Genomic DNA, 17903 nt, shown 5'->3' with positions numbered 1-17903 from the left:
CAGTCTCGGCGGAGAAGGCTAGGGCATGTGTCACACCCTGCCCCTCCGGACAATGCCTCGGATAACGCCCTCTTTAAACAAAGCCCAGCTCGATGTATGAACTGCCACTGATAAAGCATCGGTAGATATCAAGGGCGCAGCTGATATAGGGCCTTAAGCATCGTCGTATGGTATTGCAGTCACCGCTCTGCATGCTTATTTTTGGATACAAAGCAATGTTGTCGCCGAACGGCATTGTTTTAGTTTTCGCGTCTAGGAAGCTGGTGAATATATGAATGAGTACATCACTGCACTGCGTGATCTTTCTGCTACATGCTCTTTTCCTCTTCAGGCAGATTCGCTTCGTGACCAGTTTGTTGCGGGTCTCGGAGCTTGCGCGAAAGTCTTGAAGGATTCTCTCTCTCTCAATCGCCAGAGTGGTGCTCCCGGAAATGCGGTTTGAGCAGGCATACAATGATCTGCAAGAAGTTCTTTCTGCTGATGTTGGACGTATAAATATTCGTCGAAATACGCCTAGCCACGCACCATATTCCGACGAGAGCTCGAAGCTGTCACACTGCCTTCAGTTGCGTATTAACCGCTACGGTTCATCCCAGCACTGTGCAGAGTCAAGCCAAAAGCAAGAGTTGTCATTATTGCGGTATCATAAGTGAGTTGCACGAAAGATCCTCGGAGGATTTGCGAACGCGGTGCGTCGACAGTGGTGCGTCGGACAGCGGAGCGCTGCGCGCGCCAGCCCAGCGTTGGCGCGTGTGCGCGTGTGAAGGGTGTGTGCGAGGCAACGGCGACAAAGAGCGTGGCGATCACGAAGAGCGGAGAACTGACGTGTCAGAAATCCCAGGTGTAAAGGGAGACAGCATAGCGGAGGTCGTGTCATTCAAGCATGGAGGTGGCAGCCGTCGGACGTTGGGTCCGTGCTGCCGTGGACCTCCCTTGGGTCACCGACGCAAGCCTCCTGCGTTCCTTGCAAGCGTGGAGGTGGCAGCCGATGGATTCAGTGTCCGTGCTACTTAAAAGCACCCTTGGATAGCCTGCTTTAAGCCTCTAGCGTTTCGGGCCGCCGTCGACGAGACCTGGCTACGATTCTCCTGCTGCTGCCAAGTTCTTCGGGCTCTTGACGGGAGACCACCGGCGTGTCCATGTGTTCCTCTCCGCTCCTAATACCACCTGGCTCTCTTTCGCCGCTTACGTCGACGCAACGCCATCGACCCGCGTTTCGTCCTGTCTACAAGGAATCGCCGCTTCACCTGGGACGCTCAGTACCGGGTGAACTATTTCCTTTATTCTGTATGGTTGTACGCGTGTTGAGCGTGTGTCTTTCATGTTTTCGTTACTGTTTCTTATTGGCCCTTTTCCTTTAAATTATAAATACCTCATTGTTTTGTTTGGTCCCTTTGTTCTCTTGTTCGAACCTGTACGCGATAGCGTTCCCCTTCGGAAAGTCGGGGACGCGTTACGAATTCGTGACATTTGGCGTCCGCGCGACTGGACGAAGCCGTGTTTTTTTTTCCTTTCATGGGTCCGTAAAAAGAAACGATGGCGACATTAAAGGATTTGGTCGAGTTGGGCGAACGCATGAGGTTGAAAGACGTCGAGCTGCGCACGTGAGTGGCTGCCGAGCAAGAGAAGGAACGCGCTGCACGAGCAACCAAACGCCAGGCTCAGCGCAAGCATGAAAAGGCGCTAGCAGAGGCTGAAGAGCATAAAGCGCAAACCGAACGCGAGCATGCAAAGTCGCTAGCAGAAGCTGAAGAGCTTAGATTGCAGCTCTAATTAAGACTCGAAGCTGGTGGGGGTAATCGAGAACCCGCACCGGGGCCCTCAGTAGCTATTAGCCCACACAAGTTGATCTCGCCTTTCGACGATCGCAGGGATGGCTTAGGTGCGTACCTCAAACGTTTTGAGCGTGTCGCAGAATGGCACAGCTCACCCAAGAAAATATAGGCTACAGCAATAAGTATGTCTTGGACTGGGGAAGCTGTCCGTGTGTTCGGTCGACAGTCCCCAACAGATACAATGGATTATGATAAGGCAAAACTAGCCCTGCTCCAACATTTTCGGTTTACAGCAGAAGGTTATCGCGAAATGTTTCGTGAAAGTAAGCCGCTTGATAAAGAAACAGGCAAGCAATACGCAGTACGTTTGCTGAGTCTTTTTGATCGACGGGTTGATATGTCGGGAACGGCCACAACGTACAACGATCAACGCGACTTGGTGGTGGCCGGACAGTTCATGAGGAATCGTCTTAGTCGTCTGGCGATATTCCTTCGGTAGAGTGTAAGACGCTGGACAAAATGGCCGAGGCAGCAGACAACTTTCTAGAGGCCCAGCGGCAAAGAAACTTGTCTTCGTTCAAAGAATCGTTTGAGGTGGGCATCCCAAGAGAGAAGGATGTTCCATCAAGTCGACAGTCAGGAAGGTGCCTCAATTATAACCTACCGGGACATAAGGCTGCCGACTGTCGCTCGAAAGCCAAAACAGCTTTATTGCGTTTATTGTCGAAAAAGAGGGCATGATGTAAGCTCCTGCTCAAGGAAGCACGGAAACCAGAAGCAGTCGTCCTTTTGTGTGTTGCGCCTGAAACTGCGTCCACAACAGCAGATAGGCATGAACCAACTGAGGATAAGGTGTTGGTCGTACTTGTCCGGAAAAAGCCTGCAGATGCCCAACTCATGCCTGTAGTAGAGGGAGAACTCCGAGGCCTACCCGTACGTGTTTTACAAGGGTAGCAACATAGTGGGGGTGCGGAGAGCCCTAGTTCCTGACTCAGCTCTCACCGGCTCAAGACCTACGGTGTTCCTTGTTGATGGCAGTAGTCTGGAAGTTCCCGAGGCAGAAGTTTATATCGCTTCCCCTTATTTCACTGGCACGACCCTGGTAAAGTACATGGAGACACCATTGTACGATGTCATAATTTGAAATATACCAGAGAACCGTGAGCCGTCAAATCACGACAATGATAGGAAAAAATCGGTTGGTGTTGCTAAATTATGTCCTTGCGTAACGAGGTTTCCGGTGAAAATGATGAGGGCGAGGGCCCAAAAGTGGTGTTGGCTGGAAAGGAAGTCTCCGGATGAAGGAGGGAAAGTACAGCTTTAAGCGTTGGTCCCATGAGGTTCACCAAGGAAATGCTGGAATCAGAGCAAAGAGACGATGAGTCATTGAAGGCGTGTTAGGTGGAAGTAGGGAAGGTTTTCCATGGCAAGCACGGCACTTCGCACTCGTATTCGGTTGAAAAAGGTTTGCTGTACCGCCTCTATCATCTCGCCTGTGGCAGAGAGGTTCGACAGGTAGCACTTCCCAAGTCTTGCCGATCACAGGTGTTAAGGCTTACCCACGATAGCCCGTTGGCGGGGCATCAAGGCATTAAGAAGACTACAGATCGAGTTCTGGAAGAATTTTACTGGCAGGGAGTGCAAGAGAAGATTAAGAAGTATGTCAGGTCGTGCGACTCCTGTCAAAGGACGTTCCTGAAAGGCAAAGTAGGGAAAGCTCCGTTGGGATGCATGCCCCTTATCAACACTCCATTTTATCGGGTCGCTGTCGATATTCACAGTCTGCTGTCGCCCACATCGGTGAAAAAAATAGATATATTTTCAATCTCCTAGATTTTGGCACGCGGTATCCCGGCGCTGTGGCTCTGCCAAAGATAGATTCAGCGACCGTGGCAGAGGGTTTGGTGGAGATGTTTTCGCGAATAGGTTTTCTGAGAGACATCCTTTGTGACTAGGGCTCCTATTTTCCTTCCCAAATGATGGGAGAGCTCAACGATCTCTTGGCAATGAAGCATCTCAGCACGACCCCTTACCATCCAATGTGCAATGGGATGGTGGAGAAATTTAACGGCGCACTGAAGCAGATGCTGCGGAAGCGCAGTCAGGAGCAGCCCAAAACTTGGGGTTATTATATCGCTCCGCTTCTGTTCGCATACAGAGAGGTGCCGCAGGTAAGTCTGGGGTTTTCTCCGTTTGAGTTGATATTTGGACGACATGTACGAGGACGACTCGCAGTCCCCAGAAAGCTCTGGATAAGGGAAGAGCTGGGAGAAGACACGAAGACGACATATGGTTACGTTCTCGATCCAAGAGAACGTCTTGAGCAAACTGTGAGAGAGGCACATCAAAATCTGTTGCGTGCCCAACAGTCTCATAACAGATACCATGACCGGAACAGCAAGAAGATGCATTTAAGGGTTGGAGATCGTGCCCTCATTTGCCGAGTAGCCACTATAAACTGCTAATGCAGTCAAAAGGTCCCTTTGTGGTCTGTGGAAAAAGGAACGACGTGGATTATTGGATCGACTTGGGCCACACTAAGATGCTATTCCACATCAATATGCTGAAAAGATACGAACAGTGTGCGTCCCATGAGAATGTGCAGGCGTCTTCTTTTGTCGTGCTCGAAGACGCTTGGAAAATGTAATAATAATAATAATAATAATAATAATAATAATAAGAAGAAGAAGAAGAAGAAGAAGAAGAAGAAGAAGAAGAAGAAGAAGAAGAAGAAGAAGAAGAAGAAGAAGAAGAAGAAGAAGAAGAAGAAGAAGAAGAAGAAGAAGAAGAAGAAGAAGAAGAAGAAGAAGAAGAAGAAGAAGAAGAAGAAGAAGAAGAAGAAATTTGTTTTTAGGTAAAAGGAATGACGCAGTATCTGTCTCATATATCGTTGCACACCTGAACCGCGCCGAAAGGGAAGGGTAAAGGAGGGAGTGAAAGAAGAAAAAAAAAGGTTCTAGTGGAGGGCTCCAGAATAATTTCGACCACCTGGGTATTTTTAACGTGCACTGACATCGCACAGCACACGGGCACTTTAGCGTTTTTCCTCCATAAAAACGCAGGCGCCGCGGTCGGGTTCGAACACGGGAACTCCGGATCAGTAGCCGAGCGCGCTAACCACTGAACCACCGCGGCGCTGATTGCATGCGTGGTTTATAAATTGCCGGAGGGGGATACCCAACGTACAGTGCTACTATCTGGTGTTTGCAATTCTTACCTGTACAAATGTAGCCTGGTAGTGTTCGTGCGTTATTTTTTCTCTTGTTCTACTGTAATGGGTTGTTCAGTGTGTACATACATATTCACGTTTATGGTAAGGACGTTTGTGAAGTTTGTGTCTGATGTTCTGTATGGTTTTCAGTTTCCCTTTGGTGTGATTTAAAATGTTTGGACATTTGCTCCCTTTGTGCGCGTCTCTATGTGCCTCCATGTGTCACTGTGTGAAGTGCATTCGGTGACTTCAAAAGCGCCTAACTTGTCCGTTTAGCACAGGAGCATGAGTGTTGTGCGCCCCAACGGCATTTTTTCTATGTCGAAAAACCTTTTCAAAACGCGGGGCATATGTGAGTTTCACGAAAGATCCTCGGAGGATTTGCGAACGCGGTGCGTCGACAGTGGTGCGTCGGACAGCGGAGCGCTGCGCGTGCCAGCCCAGCGTTGCGCGTGTGCGCGTGCGGAGGGTGTGTGCGAGGCGACGGCGACAAAGAGCGTGGCGAGCACGAGGAGGGGAGAGCTGACGTGTCAGAAATCCCAGGTGTAAAGGGAGACAACATAGCGGAGGTCGTGTCATTCAAGCATGGAGGTGGCAGCCGTCGGACGTTGGGTCCGTGCTGCCGTGGACCTCCCTTGGGTCACCGACGCAAGCCTCCTGCGTTCCTTGCAAGCGTGGAGGTGGCAGCCGATGGATTCAGTGTCCGTGCTGTCGAAAGGTACTCTTGGATGGCCTGCTTTAAGCCTCCAACGTTTCGTGATGCCGTCGACGAGACCAGGCTACGTTTGTCCGGCCTCTGCCAAGTTCTTCGGGCTGTTGACTGGAGACCACCGGCGTCTTCTGCAGTTTTCTCCGCTCCTACTACCACCTGGCTCTCTTTCGCCGCTTCCGTCGACGCAACGCCGGCGACATGTCGCAGTTCATCAACCCGCGTTCCGTCCTGTCTACAAGGCATCCTCGCTTCACCTGGGACGCTCAGTACCGGGTTAACTCTCCTTGCCCCGCCGCGGTGGCTCAGTGGTTAGGGCGCTCGACTACTGATCCGGAGTTCCCGGGTTCGAACCCGACCGCGGCGGCTGCGTTTTTATGGAGGAAAAACGCTAAGGCGCCCGTGTGCTGTGCGATGTCAGGGCACGTTAAAGATCCCCAGGTGGTCGAAATTATGCCGGAGCCCTCCACTACGGCACCTATTCTTCCTTTCTTCTTTAACTCCCTCCTTTATCCCTTCCCTTACGGCGCGGTTCAGGTGTCCAAAGATATATGAGACAGATACTGCGCCATTTCCTTTCTCCAAAAACCAATTATTATTATTATTATTATTATTATTATTATTATTATTAACTCTCCTTTATTCTGTAGTGTTGTACGCGTGTTGAGTGTTTGTTTTCCTTGTTTTCGTTTCCGTTTCTTATTGGCCCTTTTCCTTTAAATTATAAATACGGCTTCGTATTGTTTTTTATCTCTTTTTACTCTGGTTCTGTTGTTCGGACCTGCACGCGATAGCGTTCCCCTTCGGATAGTCGGGGACGCGTTCCCATTTCGTGGCAATCATACTCTCTGTTTGCAAGAAACGAAGATCCTCTCCTGTTCGTGAGGTAGATCACCGAGATTCAGCTAGAAAGTGTTCTGGCTGTGACGACGTCCACTCACTGCGCAATTCACGTCACAGATTTGATTCTTCAAAAGAACAACTTTCCTTGCAGATTCGGGCTCATCTCTTTCAATTGTGGCACACGACCATTTTAAGCAGCATTTTGAAGGAGAGGTGCTTTTCCCGAACAGTCCAGCTAGTGGACTATTCAACGTAGCCAATTCTGGTTCGTGGTTTTTCTCTTGGCTGACGTCACGTACAAAAATGGCACAGGCCTTCTTTTCAATGTTGTGGAACAAGGCACTTCGCTCTTGGGTACCGATGCCATCAAGGCGCTCGCTCTACAGATTTATGGCTCATCGCTTCAGTGCCTTAAAACAACGCTAACTTCTCGTCCTCGAAAGGAGCAGCGATCTGACCTGACGACCACGCAAGACGTTAACCTCCCAGCGGAATGAGTTGAGTTTGGAACTCTTTTCGACCCAGGCTTTCGCCTCACGAAAGGCTCTGTGAGCCACTTCAAATCGGCATCCACAGTGCAGCCAGTTCCGTCAAAACTTAGGCGCCTTCCGCTCTCACTGCGGCCACTAGTCTCGAAGGAGCCGCGTCGGTCAGACAATTTGGAGGTGATAAAGAAGGTGCAGGCGTGAGAATGGGTGGAACCCGTTGTTGTTGTTGTTGTTGTTGTAAAAAGAAAGAGGGAGGCATTCGTCTCCGTGTAGACCTCCGTCAGGCAAACAAACCTGTAGTAGCTAGCAGACAGCTTTCCACTTCCTTTTAAAGAATAGCCATTGCATAGTGTAGTGGGAGCTACAACTTTCTCTAAGCTAGACCTCGCATCCGCTTACCACCAGGTCCTGCTTCACCATGCCAGTTGTGATTTGAGGGAATTTATAACCCACGAAGGCCTTCATGATATAAATGCATGCCTTGATCGTAACATTCCCACCGATTCCATATTCCTATATTTCAAAAAAAAGCATTCGATAAAGTCCCCCATAGGCGCCTAACACAAACTGTCACGCCAAACTCTGCATCTTTCGGCTCTGGATTGGATTCCAGCTTTTTTAACTGACCGCTATTAATTCGTCCATGCAAATTCACACTTATCATCTCTTTCTTCTGTCTTGTCTGGCGTTCCCCAAGGTACCCTTTTTGGAGCACTTCTATTTCTTATCTACATAAATGATTTACCCTCTAACACAGGTCTAATGTTCGACTGCTGATGATTACATTGCTTACCGCCCAATTAATAATCACTGACATCATCGTCCTTCAGCAAGATCTTTTCGCATCGAATAATGGTGCCCTCACTTGGCTCATGTCCCTAAATAGTAATCAAACGTCCCTTTTTCCTTTCCATCGCCGGTGCAACCGCCAGTAAAATACATAATTAGCACTATTCCTCTCCTATCAGTTGACTCCTACAAGTACATTGGCATCCAATTAAGGACAGATTTTAACTGCTGCCATCACGTTAATCACGTTATTAATTCAGCAAATTCTAGGGTGCTTACGGCGTAACCTTTCTTTAGCTCCTCGTTCCACAAAAATTCATGCTTACTTAACTTTTATACATCAAAACTTTACTTTGCATGTGCAGCGTATGATCCTGTCTATGCTGACCTTATCACTACGCTCGAATCTGTCCAGAACCCTGCTGCCATATTCATTTGTTCCGACTGCTCTTATCCCACTAGCGTTTATGCGCTAAAATCCCAGCTCCAACTTGCCACGCCAGCCTGCCGTCGCAAAATCACCCGTCTTTCCTCGTATCACAGGTTTTACCACACCTTTAACCACGATGCCCCCGTATCACACGCGCTCATCGGATATCCCGTAATTCCCACACTGATGCCGTCTACCCCCGAGCAATCTCGCACTGTAAGATATCAGCAGTCTTTCTTCCTTAGAACAGCAAATAGTATTATTCCGCTGAAAGAAAATGTTGCTTCTATCAAGGATACCCCGGCGCCCACCGGCGCAGCCGTTCTTCGATCGTGTCTTGGACTGATCGAATACTAGTCTAGGTTCGTTCCAAATTTTGCCGACATGGTCGAACCGATGCGTGTTCTTTTTCGAAAAGGGCCGCCATTCGAGGTCGACTCCAGGTTTAGAAAGGTCAAAGAGGAACTTGCGTCAAGCACCGTTCTGCGAATGTTCGATGCATCCCCTCCAGTTGTTGTTTCCATTGCCGCTTCTGACTGCGGGCTTGGGGTGGCTCTCCAACAGGTGGATGGGCAGGAACTGCGCACTGTCGCCTACGCGTCTCCAGCGTTTTCACCCGCAGAAAGGATATATTCAGTGGGAGAACGTGAAGCGCTTACGTGCGTTTGGACCTGCGAGAGGTGGCATGTTTACTTGTGGGGACGCCATCTCACGTTGCTTACTCACCACTAAGCCTTGGTCGCTCTGTTCTACTCTAGGGCCGGGAAGGCGTCCTTTGCGTACAGCACGGTGGGCAGAGCGCCTATTACGGTACAGTTATCCAGTGAAGTACCGGAAGGGCACGAAAATACAGTAGCAGATGCACGTTCTCGTCTCCGTGCGTCATTTCCTCTGGCAGAAAGGAATTTAGTAGACAAAACAGTATCAGTTGCTCATATATCTTCTTGCATTACCAAAGACGAGTTTGAACAGGCCAAGTCGGAAGATTGCACGCTGCAACAAATCAAGACAGGCATACATAGAGTCGTCATGGCCTGCATACACACCTCTGCCAGCCGAGTTTCAACCCTTCGTCAAACTTGGCGGCCAATTTTTAGTGGCGGACACCATGAATTTGCGGAGCAAACGCATCGTGGTTCCCGCGTCACTTACGCCACGGATAATTGCCGCTGTTCACAAGGCTCGCCCCGCAATTGTGCGAACGTACGCGCGGCTAAGAGAAAAATTCTGGTGGGCAGCCACGAAATAGAGCTAGTATTCAAACGTGCTGCATATGCCAGGCAGTGGGCAAAAGCACCATTGAAACCGGTTCCCTTACCAAGAAACCATGGCTGAAGCTGGGCATGGACATTGTTGGCCAATTTGAGAGAGCGCCTCACGATGGCCGATATGCGATCACGCTGGTCGACTACTCTTCCAAGTGGCCTGAAGTGCACGCCTGCAGCGAAGCCACAACACGCACAGTGATACGCTTCTTGGTACGAGCGTTCGCGCGCGAAGACTACCCAGAAGAAATCGTTTGCGATAACGGGCCACATTTTTCAACACGGGAGTTCGAAGCTTTCCTGCATGATCGGGACATACGCTCGCGGTATTCGTCCGTCTAGTATCGGCAAGCAGACGGTCAAGTAGAGCGGTTTAACAGAGCTTCGTTCAAGTTGTAACATTCAAGCAGCATCCCTGGCACCAGACGGTAACAGAATACTTGGGCGTTTACCGCCGCACGCCGCATGGTACAACTGCAGCTGCGCCATCACTTCTCCTGCATGCCCAAGAACTCGACTTGGTGCTGTCGGGTAACCGTCAGCCATATTTTCGACTTACCCTGGTTCAGAGTTCCACGCCTACACGAGCGGGTGAAGCAAATGCAACAACCCAGTAAACGCTGCACAGTCGTTCGCAGGGCCGCAAGGGAAACGAGATTGGATGTTGGCGACCTTGCACGAGTAAGGAAACCTAAAAATGCATTTAAATGTTACGTGGTGTTTACTTCCCCAAGAAAAGCGATCAGCAAGAAGGGCCATCGTCTTTCCTCCTCGATGACTGCAAAACATGGAACGCTTCCAAGATATTCAGGACGCCACGAGCCTCGGCTGCCCTTTCTGGGTGGGGAGAAAAGAACGGCAGGAATGCTAGCACAGGCGAAAGCAGCTGGCGGCTGTGGCTGCTGCGAAGCAGCCGCCTATGCCACCTGACTTCTCTTGCAGCCAGTGGCTCTTCTGAAGCATCGACACAGCCAGCAAGGAACAGACGACCGCCAGACCGCTGCGGGTATCAAGTGTACGAGGGGACGCTGTGTTCTTGTGGAAATGAAGTAGGGACATTAATTGTTGTTTATTTGGTTGCTTTTATTTCTGTGTAGCTAAGTGTGTGGGACAAGCACACTGTCATTACTGTAAATAGAATTCATTCTGCAAGCACTAACATGTATTACTAACCAATCTAGCTGTTTTTTGTAAGGAAGGGAATATGTTGCATATTTGGTTTCGGTTCTGGCTTGTGATTACATGCCACCATAAGTACCAGAGTCGCACAGTGTATATAAGTAACTGTGCGTTGAAATAAAGGGGAATTTTGTTGGTTGCTTGTCACTCCGTGTTCATCTGCCGCACACGCCGCTACAACAAAGAATGTGTGCAAGAGAAATGGAAACGAATGCGCCTTTTCCAAAGGTGCTTTTGAATACTGTACGTACTACGGGCGTTTTGCTGCAATAAACCCAATTATAATTTCATAAGCCATGTTTATGGCGGCAAGCACAGTATGCTGTGCAGAAGAGCTCTTGTGTTTTCTTACTCCGGAAAGGACCCTCCATTTTTGAAGCGTTGCTTACTTTTTGTTCTATATTTGTTAGTTTTGGTTGGTTACTTCTAGACAGATCTCTGAAAGGAAACAAAGAACCTGATCATCTGATTTTCTTTGGTATAGGAAACAGAAAAGCTGATAACCTATGATTTCCTGGGGTCAGAAACCCGGGAAATTCATAGTAGATTAGCTGCGCTCGTAAAAAAATTAGCTGCGATTTACCTACAGCTGAAACTGGTTAGAGAGCGAAAGCTGTGGTGCTTCGGGCAAGTAGACGCGGCTTGGTGTCTGTAATGTCTTCGGTCTCATGTAGACCCAAGATATTAAATTTTTTTTTTTTGTAAATATGGCGGAGTGCTTGAAGCACTCCGGCACGGGTTGGCCCGGTATTGCACTGCCTCTGGGATCTGCTGGGGACATATTAGCGCGCACGTCTTTCCTTATCTTTCCTCTCCTGTATTTCGTCTCTCCTACTTTCAGCACGTGGCAGCGGTTGTGGCTCAGCTTGAGCCAGTGGGCAGGCCCGTGCATTTTCCTTTTCATTCTTCCAGACAGCAATAGCAGCAGTAGTAGCAGTAAAACGTTGAGTGCATTCCGCACACTGGATAGGCAGCCTGCCTCCCTCGGAGGTGGCAGTTAAATTAATGGCTGATTGCGAGAGCTTGGTCACGCAATGAACGCTGCGGCCTATTCTACAGCCTTCTGCCGGCGAATCGAAAGGTCAAAGGTCAAGGTCAGAGGCCACGTTGTGTGACACCATGGTGGACCGCATATGGTAAGGGCTATAGCCACACTTTACCTCTGGCTCACTTGAAGGTCAACCGGAAACGCATGGCGAAATCGGCTTTACCTAGCGCAGTGAAGCGTTCGCTTCAGAATGCAGGAAAGTTATCTTAGTAATCGTTTACGTGCCAATTGCCACGTAACGATTGAAAACGTACGATGGCGTGTCGACTGCTGCTATCGTACATCGGCTGCCAATGCCTAGTCTGCGCCGTCGCTCTTCACTTTGACGTTCTTCATTCTGGACACGTAAATGGCCTCGATTTTCCACAAGTATTGATCTATTTTTTATGCGCCCACTAAGACAACTGCTTTCTAAGGCCCCGATAAAATTATTTCCGCAACTTTCGTTTGCAATTTACAATACCAGCTTTGTAGTGTTGCCATTTCTTTCTTCTAGATACAGTGAAAAGCACTTGTGCGGCGGAAGATGAAGCAAAATGTCAGAAGCAAGGTATGGAATGCACCCTCTCCAACGGGAAAGCATTCTGCAATGGTACGAAATATTTGTGTATTTGTCAGGATCCTGAATGATTTCAACGGCACAGCGACGAAAGCTACCGAATGTTACAACGATCAATATCATCTAATCAGTTCTTTAAGTTCCATTCGGTGCTGCCCGCAGGCGGACCTAGCGATTTGAGCGCCAGTCTCGCGTGCTCCCACTATAGGAGCGTTTCGATCTCTGCCGAATACTCAGCGCTGACGCAATGGATACAACCTCTCCGGGTGCTCGGCATATCAGGCGCCGGTTTTCGCCCGCATTTAGTTTTGTCGTTGCTTTCAACCATGGGAGTTTGACACAACGTGTGAAATGCTGAGGAAATTGTTGTTTGACCCCTTGTGCAAACGAGATAACCCCTGGCGTGGCGCTGTTTGGCCAAAGGTGCTCTTGGTAAAAAAAAATTAATAATCATCATCACCATTAATGTGGTGCAACAAGCTTCCTTTTCTAATGTCCTCAGCGAAGCGTGTATAATGCGCACCTCACAGAAACTGAGTGGTTAAATTTGTAATTTTTTGCAGCAACCCGCAAACAAGCCATAGCCCCGGAAAGAAGCAAAGTGTCGGAATTACAGACAGAAGCGCGAGTTATTCTCAGGGAATACTTTCGCAGCTGACACATTGCACTGTAGCAGTAGGGCTTGTTTTACTGCAACGCTCCTTTCTATTCATTGAGGCAAGGAGTTCACACTGCAATTTATATGCAGTCGCTGCACGGCTTTAATAATGAACATAACGTCTCCACTAGAATATACCTTCCGTCACATCAATCATTGCTGCGAAGTTTTCATAACAGATGTGATCTCCTAGCCATCCGTGTTTGGCTGGTTGACGGACTTCCCCCGACAGGCGCTGGCGCAAGGTTTGAACTCGGGTCCAGGACAAATCTTTTTTCTCTTACTAAGTGTCTGTAGAAACTGTGTAGCTTTCACTTCTAGTTCTATGGCTGTGCTTGGACGGATCTTAAGAAGTAATTACTCCTTTCTACTCACATAGCTTTATAATCGCACAGTAATGCTGGTTTCAGACCATGCTATTCTCATCTGCCGGCGACATTTTCTTATTATTATTCTGACTTTTGTGAGCAGCTTCGTAATGCATTTAGTCCATTGGGTATTGTTGCTTGTATTGTTTTCCAGACAAACACCAAACCGAGTGTGACTTGAAGGCACAAGAAATATGCGATAATCACGGCAAACAGTGCCAACTAGTCAACGGAAAGCCGTTTTGCGCAGGTAAGGCAGTATGAACACTCTATAAGGCACAGCGTCGAAGGTTGAAATTTTAAAATAAAAATAGCTTTTTCTTATTTAGCATACATTATGTGCCTTTATTTTTTCTTCATTTTAAGGCTACTACTATTGTCTCACAAAAAAAAATCAGCATTTTACTGATAAAATAAACCCCCGTGTATTCCAGCAGAAGTTACCAAGTTCCACAAGTACAAGATTAGGTACAAATTTATATCATGACTGCCGTTTTCGGAAGCATTGCAACATTGTATCAATGCGTTTATATTTTTTAAAGCAAAATTTTCAGATGACGAGAACAACAGTTGGGCGCTTTGGTTATTCAGCCGTTTGTCTGTACTTCCATGGAGAGAATGCCTGTCTGATACGGCAGATTTTTTCGTTTTGTTTATCAGATAGGATTCTAGCCGTATGTGACTCAGAACCACAAACCAAATGTGAAAAGCACGGCATGGAATGCACTTCCTCCGGCGAAAAACCGCTGTGCATCGGTAACGAAAACCTCAAGCAGTATTCCACAGTGTACTGCAATGCTAAATAAAACGTTCAGTTTAAAATTTTATTTCCTTAAAGCGGGATTCACACGGGGGAGTTAATGCCAAAGCCCCTATAAAAGGCGGAGAGGCATCCGCCGCTGGGTCCATTGAGCTTATCTGCACGTTCGCTTTGTTCGCCTTCACCGTAGAGAGACAGACTATTGGCGCCCTCGACGCCCGGATAGGTTAACGCTCCAGGGATAAACGAAAGCCCTTCCGAAGCACAGAATGCATCTGCACTCGTGTGACGCCACCGCGTCCTGACCTGTCGACAATGCCATGCCACGAATTAAAGCGATGCCGTGCAGATAGGCCACGCTCATTTGACCGAGATGATAACGCCCTCTCTACTCCTTATTCTTGAGTTCCGCTGCCTAGATTCGTGTCAACCGCGCAATGTGCGGTGACGTCACAGGAGGCGTGCAGAGGCCTGCTCTGTGTCAAGATTGCTGACGCCAGACCCAACCAGGCACTCATAATTGTGACGTGTTGGGAAGGTGTGCCCAAGTCCCCGCTCGAGAGGAGTGCAATTCTTCGAACGAATCTCGCATAACGGCATAGGTTGCAGGCATTTCTATACATGTCTAGCATTTAAGGCAATTTTCAGGACGTGCTTTGCTTCGAACAATTAAAAAAATATTACAATTTTTTTTCAATTCTTTTATAACAATTTAAAAATTTCTCAGCTAATTTTTACATTCCTACCAAGAGTTTCCTGGTAGTGCGAGGCAATTGCTAGAGAAACGTTTTTCTCGAAATGGTATTTTTGAAGCGCCGGAGGAAAATGGGGGGATGTTTCAGTTTGAAATGAGTGCTTTTAAATGTATAGACGGTTTTCAAACAGCCACCATTAAGTCAAATCACGTCGTGTATATTGAACAGCTGCAAGCAGGATAGCCATGACCGCAATATTTCTTCTTTCCTGGCGCCTTGCATTCATGATTTCAGTTGTTGGGGGTAGCAAATTCAGGAACACATGCAATGTATTGCCAGGAGATTCCCATTTTCCTGCAAACTGAAAAGCGTAAAGGAAGCTATCATTGCCTTCAGAGAAGCGCAATTTTCTGTTCCTGAATTTATTCAAACGACGCGCACTTCCTGCACCTTGAACATTAGCCAGCGGCAACGCCTGTTTTATTCAGGGTCTTTGGAAGCTGTACGCACGTCCCATCTGGCATGCGTGCATTTCTGTGAGTGAGTAGAAAAAAAAGATAGATATTCACCGTGGTATGGCTACTATCAGTAACCGACATATCATGGCAACATTGCGCGAATACGCATAGAAGCGCTTATAGGGCGAGCTTGTTGTGGATGTTGCGTAATGTGTTGGGCTGCCTGCCAGAATTTGTTTAATTCACGGACAAAAGCGCGCTAACCTTCCGTCAAGTGACATATCACGAACGACTTCTTTTTGTTTTCTCAGGAAAGTAGAATCCCTAATCTGCGGGTGCACTATGAAAGTGTCTGCTTGTAAGCACGCAAGGACAGGGTAACGCGGTTTATGCGGCGGATCGGAGTTCACTTTCGTGTAAGCCAAAGGTTTTGCTTAGTTGGTATTTCTAGACAAATATGTATGCTGGCAGGGGGATTACGACTGAAGAGGGGTACGCCTCACGAAAAGACCGAGTGGGTGTGGTTGGCCATCGTATTTGTTTTAGAATATGTTTATTTGAGGGATAAAAATATCACCCGAAAGAGAAAGTAGACATTGAATGCTGTGCATGAAAAGCCGCAAAAGCACTAAAAGTGGATTGCCATATGAGGTTTTCGACTAACGTGTTCTCGTAATCATAATGTCTCACTGATAAATAAAAATGTGTTTTTTTTAGGTAAAAACAAGACCCGCTGCACTGCCAAGGAAGAAGCAAAATGTTGGAAGCACGGCAAGGAATGCCAGTTAATATCTGGAATGCCGTTTTGCGCAGGTAGAAAGATGTGTTCCAACAATGCTGCTAAACGTTTTCAACGGCTTTTTCTAATGACGGCGGAACATACTAGCATCTTTTTCAACCGTTCATCTGCGGTTGCTCTCTTCTATAGGCTGTCAGATATCACTGATTTTTTGTGTTTTCTTGCAGATAAAAATCAAACCGCATGTGACTCTAAAGCCGAAGCAATATGCAACAAGCACAACATGGAATGCGCTCTGTCCAATGGGAAGCCATACTGCACAGGTATCGCAATATCCAAATGCAAACACGGGTGTTGGACAACATTTTTGCTCTTGAATGTTTTACACTTATTCCTTCATCCACTCTGAACTTTATTCACAGCGGCTTTATGCAAATGTAGGCGGAATGCCGAAGATGCTCGTGTGCTGTAACATTAGCGTGCCTTAGGAGAACCAGGAGGTCTACAATATCATGGAGCCTTGCACTGTACGGCGACTCGTTTTATATACTTGCTTTCACTCCCTCTTGGAGCGGTTTGGTTGCTCGCGCTAGGAACGACAGTGCGGATTATCTTGGAACCATTTATTACTATGATTATTATTGCTCCCGAACCTTGACCAGACGATGAATCTGCTGTATTTTTCAAGGAAAAGCAAAATTTGTATTCTGGAAGAAAAACAATACGCAGGAAATTCTTCCCTCGCGTAAAGTGCTATACTGACTCAACAGTGATTTTCTGGCAGCGCTATTTTGAGGTCTTCAGTTGATAAAGTAAATTTTGATTCAATAATTTAATTCAACACCCTGTATTTGGTTGTTTCCTGCAATTAGCGTTGCACTGCTCGAAAGCAAGAGAGCTATTAGCTTAGAAAACAATATTTCGCCGCATACTGCAATATGCTCGCGAAGTATGGGACAGTTAGCCACTGTCAACCACAGACGCTTAGAAGATGCATAGTCAAAAGAACTATGCATCGCTCATAACCACCACAGAACACTTGAATCCAAGTCGTTTTCAAGCTTACCGTAGCAAAGCTGGATTAAAATCAGACAGTTTAAAAGACATTTGCTAAGAACGAGTTGACATAAAGGACGAACGCAGGAAAGACGCAAACCGGCCTTCATCATCTTCTTTCCTGCGTTTGTCCTTTATGCGTGCGCAACTTCTCATTCAAATCAGTGCGGTTTATACGGTGGGTAAAGCCTGCTGGATGTTTTACGAACGAGTATGGCAACACTTAGGAAATACTTCTCTCGGTCGCTGCGACTATTTGACAGCAAGCTCTCACCAGCTTATTGCTAGAAGACACCACAGAATCTTCGATGAGGGCTTGTGCCAATAAAATTTGTTGTGTAAGCGGCAGGCGAGATTTCATACATGCATTAAACGCTATCCACGACATTCACTTAGCGGTTACACCTTCCGCCTCGTAAACAGGAGGTTCGATCTCAAGTGCTGCTCTACGATAACCGCCGCTTTCTAACGGGCACAAGCTTGCGCCAATCTTTGGATGAGCTGCTCTTGCACCATTGAATTTAATAATCATCGACACACAGGGCCCATAAATGACGGCAGCCGCACTCAGGTATTTATCAGGTTATTTCACCCTCGAACGTGCTCCCTCCTTCGCCCGCTTATGTTTTCAGCCGTGTTGGCTGCTTTCGTGGCTTGAGGAGCTTTCGCTATCGGGCTCTTTGTTAGCTTAGGCTTCCTTCGCACCTCTTGGTGCTTTTTGTGGCGCCACCTCGCTTTTTCTTCTTTGGCAGCGCGCTAAGCGTCTCTCGTTCCTTTGGCTGCTTCACGCACCATGGCGCTCGTCCGCTCTTAAGATGCCTTTGAAAAAAATTCCGGCGCTAAACAAACAGATGAAATACGAAAAAGGAACAG

General features: G+C 47.7%; 1 protein-coding gene across 6 annotated transcripts in view; it reads left to right on the top strand.

The window, feature by feature from the left end:
- Nucleotides 1-17903, top strand: part of LOC144100779 (uncharacterized) — a 320982-nt gene that overhangs the window by 3642 nt on the left and 299437 nt on the right. For all 6 annotated transcript variants that reach the window (XM_077633622.1, XM_077633626.1, XM_077633623.1 and 3 more), the window contains exons 8-11: nucleotides 12234-12329; nucleotides 13477-13572; nucleotides 15953-16048; nucleotides 16202-16297. In XM_077633622.1, the coding sequence (XP_077489748.1) occupies nucleotides 12234-12329; nucleotides 13477-13572; nucleotides 15953-16048; nucleotides 16202-16297 (384 nt within the window). The remainder of the gene's footprint in view (nucleotides 1-12233; nucleotides 12330-13476; nucleotides 13573-15952; nucleotides 16049-16201; nucleotides 16298-17903) is intronic.

The sequence above is a fragment of the Amblyomma americanum genome, chromosome 8, assembly GCF_052857255.1.
Source record: "Amblyomma americanum isolate KBUSLIRL-KWMA chromosome 8, ASM5285725v1, whole genome shotgun sequence".
NCBI lineage: Eukaryota > Metazoa > Arthropoda > Arachnida > Ixodida > Ixodidae > Amblyomma > Amblyomma americanum.
The sequence above is the reverse complement of the archived record's forward strand: the minus strand, read 5'-3'. Positions and strand labels throughout refer to the sequence as shown.